The following is a 2,574-nucleotide window of genomic DNA, read 5'->3' as shown; positions in this document are numbered from 1 at the left end:
TGAACTGGAGGACGAAGTTGCGGCGGTTTTTGGCCAAAAAACTGAAAGAGCAGGCAAAGGAGCTGGATATCAAGTAGGAGCAACAGGGCTGCCCCACAACACCAACACGGTGGGATGGGCGTGCCACCAGGAGAGACGGTCTGAGCTCCTTCCTTTTGGCAGCCTGAGCTCCGGTGAAGAGGAGGAAGGCAAAGAGGAGGAGAAGAAGGAGAAGAAGACGTCACCAAGAGCTGCAATTGATGAGGTGGTGAAAGAAGAAGACGAGGAGGTAGAGCTGGCGTTGGCAGAGATGAAGGCGAAGGAGCTGGCAGAGTTAAAGAGGTAAAAAGAGCTCAGATGAGGAGAGATGGGGGAGTACCGGGCCAGCAGAGCACAGGGGGGTTCTAGCCATCGGGACAGAGGGTGGTTGTGTCAGAGCCTGTCCTTCTGTTGACAGCGGGTGGGGTTTGTGGGTCTGGGGTCCTTGGGGTTGTCTGCTCCTCCAGGCAGACGAAGCGGCTGTTCCAAGCTGGCGTGGGCCCCCTTTGCCCCAGGGTTGGGGACGCCTCACAGAGGGATGAGAGTGTTGCTGGGTCCCCAGGCCTGGGGGACATCTGGCACTGATGTGGCAGTGGATGAGCCACTGGGATGTGTGTGTGTGGGGAGTGGGGCAGTGTAGCGTCATGCCTTTGCCTCTTTCTCCAGAAAGAAGAAGAAGATCCTGAAGGAACAGCGGAAGCAGCGTGAGCGTGTGGAGCTGAAGATGGACCTCCCTGGTGTCTCTATTGCCGATGACGGTGACACCAGCATGTTCTCCCTCCAGACTATCCACAGGACCCCGGTATGTGGGGCAGGGGGAGGCCACGCTCCCAGAGCCATCGGGGCTGGGACAGGGACGGACTGGAGCTTGGGACTCAACTCGCTTGGCCCGGGGGGACATGGCATCGGCAGATGCCCTGCTGGAGATAGGACCTGGGGACGATGACATTTATGTCTCGGATAATGGGGAAGAGGATGATGTGTCCCTGGCCAGTGATCTAGACCCAGAGGAGCTGGTTGAGATAGAGGCCCGTCAGCGCCGGCTGGAGCGGGAAAGGCGAGAGCAGGGTGCAAAGAGGTGAGAGCCAGGAGAGGCCTCCCTGGGGCAAGGGCTTCCTTTGGAGCAGCTCCGGAGTCCAGCAGTATGCCCGCCCCGACCTGGCTGGAGAGCACTGATCTTGCTGCTGTCGCAGGGTGAAGTTTAAGCAGAAGGAAGAGGAGGAGGAAGGGGAGGAAGAGGAGAATCCCCTGCTGGTGCCCCTGGAGGAGAAGTCGGTGCTGGAGGAACGACAGGCCAGCCTGTGGTTCGGGAAGGTGAGTCCTACTGGGCCAGAAACAACAGGGCAGCCTCAGCCCCAGCAGCTCCCCAGGTCTGTCCTGTGTCCCCTGACCCGCTGCTCCCCATCCCCAGGACGCCTTTGCCGGCATCGAGGACGATGCGGATGAGGACCTGGAGCTGGGGCAGTCGCAGATGTTGGCTGAGAAACAGCGCGAGTCTCAGAGAGGTTAGTGGGGGGCTGCTTCGCTGGCGGGGGGCTCAGGGGGACAGCCCCACGGCCCGGTCTGGGGCACTGGATCAGACCATCATGTGGACACTGCTCTGAGCAGGACCGGAGATCTCCAGAGATTGCTTCCAGCCTGTATCATTATACACTTAACGAACTGGCATTAGTGTAGCGTTAATGAGCTGAGTCTCTAGAGGAGTGATCTGCAGTGGGGTCTGCCTCAACCCTTTCTCACCCGGTGGTTCCCGTTCCCCAGACAAAGCAACAAGGAAAGGGCAGAAGAGGGAGGTACCCCAGGAGGAAGCTCCAGCTGAGCCCCCGCCTACCGCAGACACAGGACCCGACGCTGGTAAAGCGCAGGATGAGCAGAGCAGTGATGATGACAGCAGCAGCGACGAGGAGAGGTGAGGGCTGCGAGGGTGGCGCTCTGGATGTTCTCCCCCAGTTCCACAGTCCGGGACAGTGGGGAGGTGAGGACCTCAGCCCTGACCACTCCTCTCTGCAGGCCACTGACACCGGTGGGGAGGAAGCGGGGCCGTGTCGAGCCGTGTGGCTTCGAGGTGGTGCCCATTGAGAATCCAGGTGAGTGGGGGGTGCTTCTGGACCCACGTGCACCTGGGTGTGGGTCCCTCTTTAGGGACAGGAGACAGGGTCAGACCGTGCTTACTTGGGCTGAAGGGGCTGCTTGCTGATCCCTGGGTCTCAGGCTGCTTGCAGATAGGCCAAGCTTTAATCTGTCCATATGCTGCAGTGAAAAGAGCCCGTGTCCTGGACGCAGAGGGCCTGGCGCTCGGCTCCGTCATCGCCACCTCCAAAAAAGCCAGGCGGGACCTAATTGATGACTCCTTCAACAGGTACTTGCAGCTGTGGGTGCTGGAGGGAGACAGGTCACGGGGGTGGCAGATGTTTTGGTGTGGGGACCCCATGTCCCGCTCACAACTCACCCGAGTTCCCCCCACAGGTATTCCTTCAATGAGGATGAGGGAGAGCTGCCGGAGTGGTTCACAGAGGAGGAGCAGCAGCACCGGCGCCAGACAATACACGTGGACCG

General features: G+C 60.1%; 1 protein-coding gene across 1 annotated transcript in view; it reads left to right on the top strand.

Annotated features, from left to right (window-relative positions):
* LOC104075673 (pre-rRNA processing protein FTSJ3 {ECO:0000255|HAMAP-Rule:MF_03163}-like) overlaps positions 1 to 2,574 on the top strand; it is a 5,957-nt gene that overhangs the window by 2,631 nt on the left and 752 nt on the right. Inside the window, 10 exon segments of the mRNA XM_009576254.1 lie at positions 1 to 73; positions 163 to 321; positions 685 to 824; positions 886 to 1,096; positions 1,212 to 1,332; positions 1,430 to 1,523; positions 1,780 to 1,927; positions 2,029 to 2,105; positions 2,275 to 2,377; positions 2,485 to 2,573. Of these exon segments, the coding sequence (XP_009574549.1) occupies positions 1 to 73; positions 163 to 321; positions 685 to 824; positions 886 to 1,096; positions 1,212 to 1,332; positions 1,430 to 1,523; positions 1,780 to 1,927; positions 2,029 to 2,105; positions 2,275 to 2,377; positions 2,485 to 2,573 (1,215 nt within the window).

Source organism: Fulmarus glacialis, unplaced genomic scaffold (assembly GCF_000690835.1).
Source record: "Fulmarus glacialis isolate BGI_N327 unplaced genomic scaffold, ASM69083v1 scaffold24604, whole genome shotgun sequence".
NCBI classification, from domain to species: domain Eukaryota; kingdom Metazoa; phylum Chordata; class Aves; order Procellariiformes; family Procellariidae; genus Fulmarus; species Fulmarus glacialis.
The sequence above is the reverse complement of the archived record's forward strand: the minus strand, read 5'-3'. Positions and strand labels throughout refer to the sequence as shown.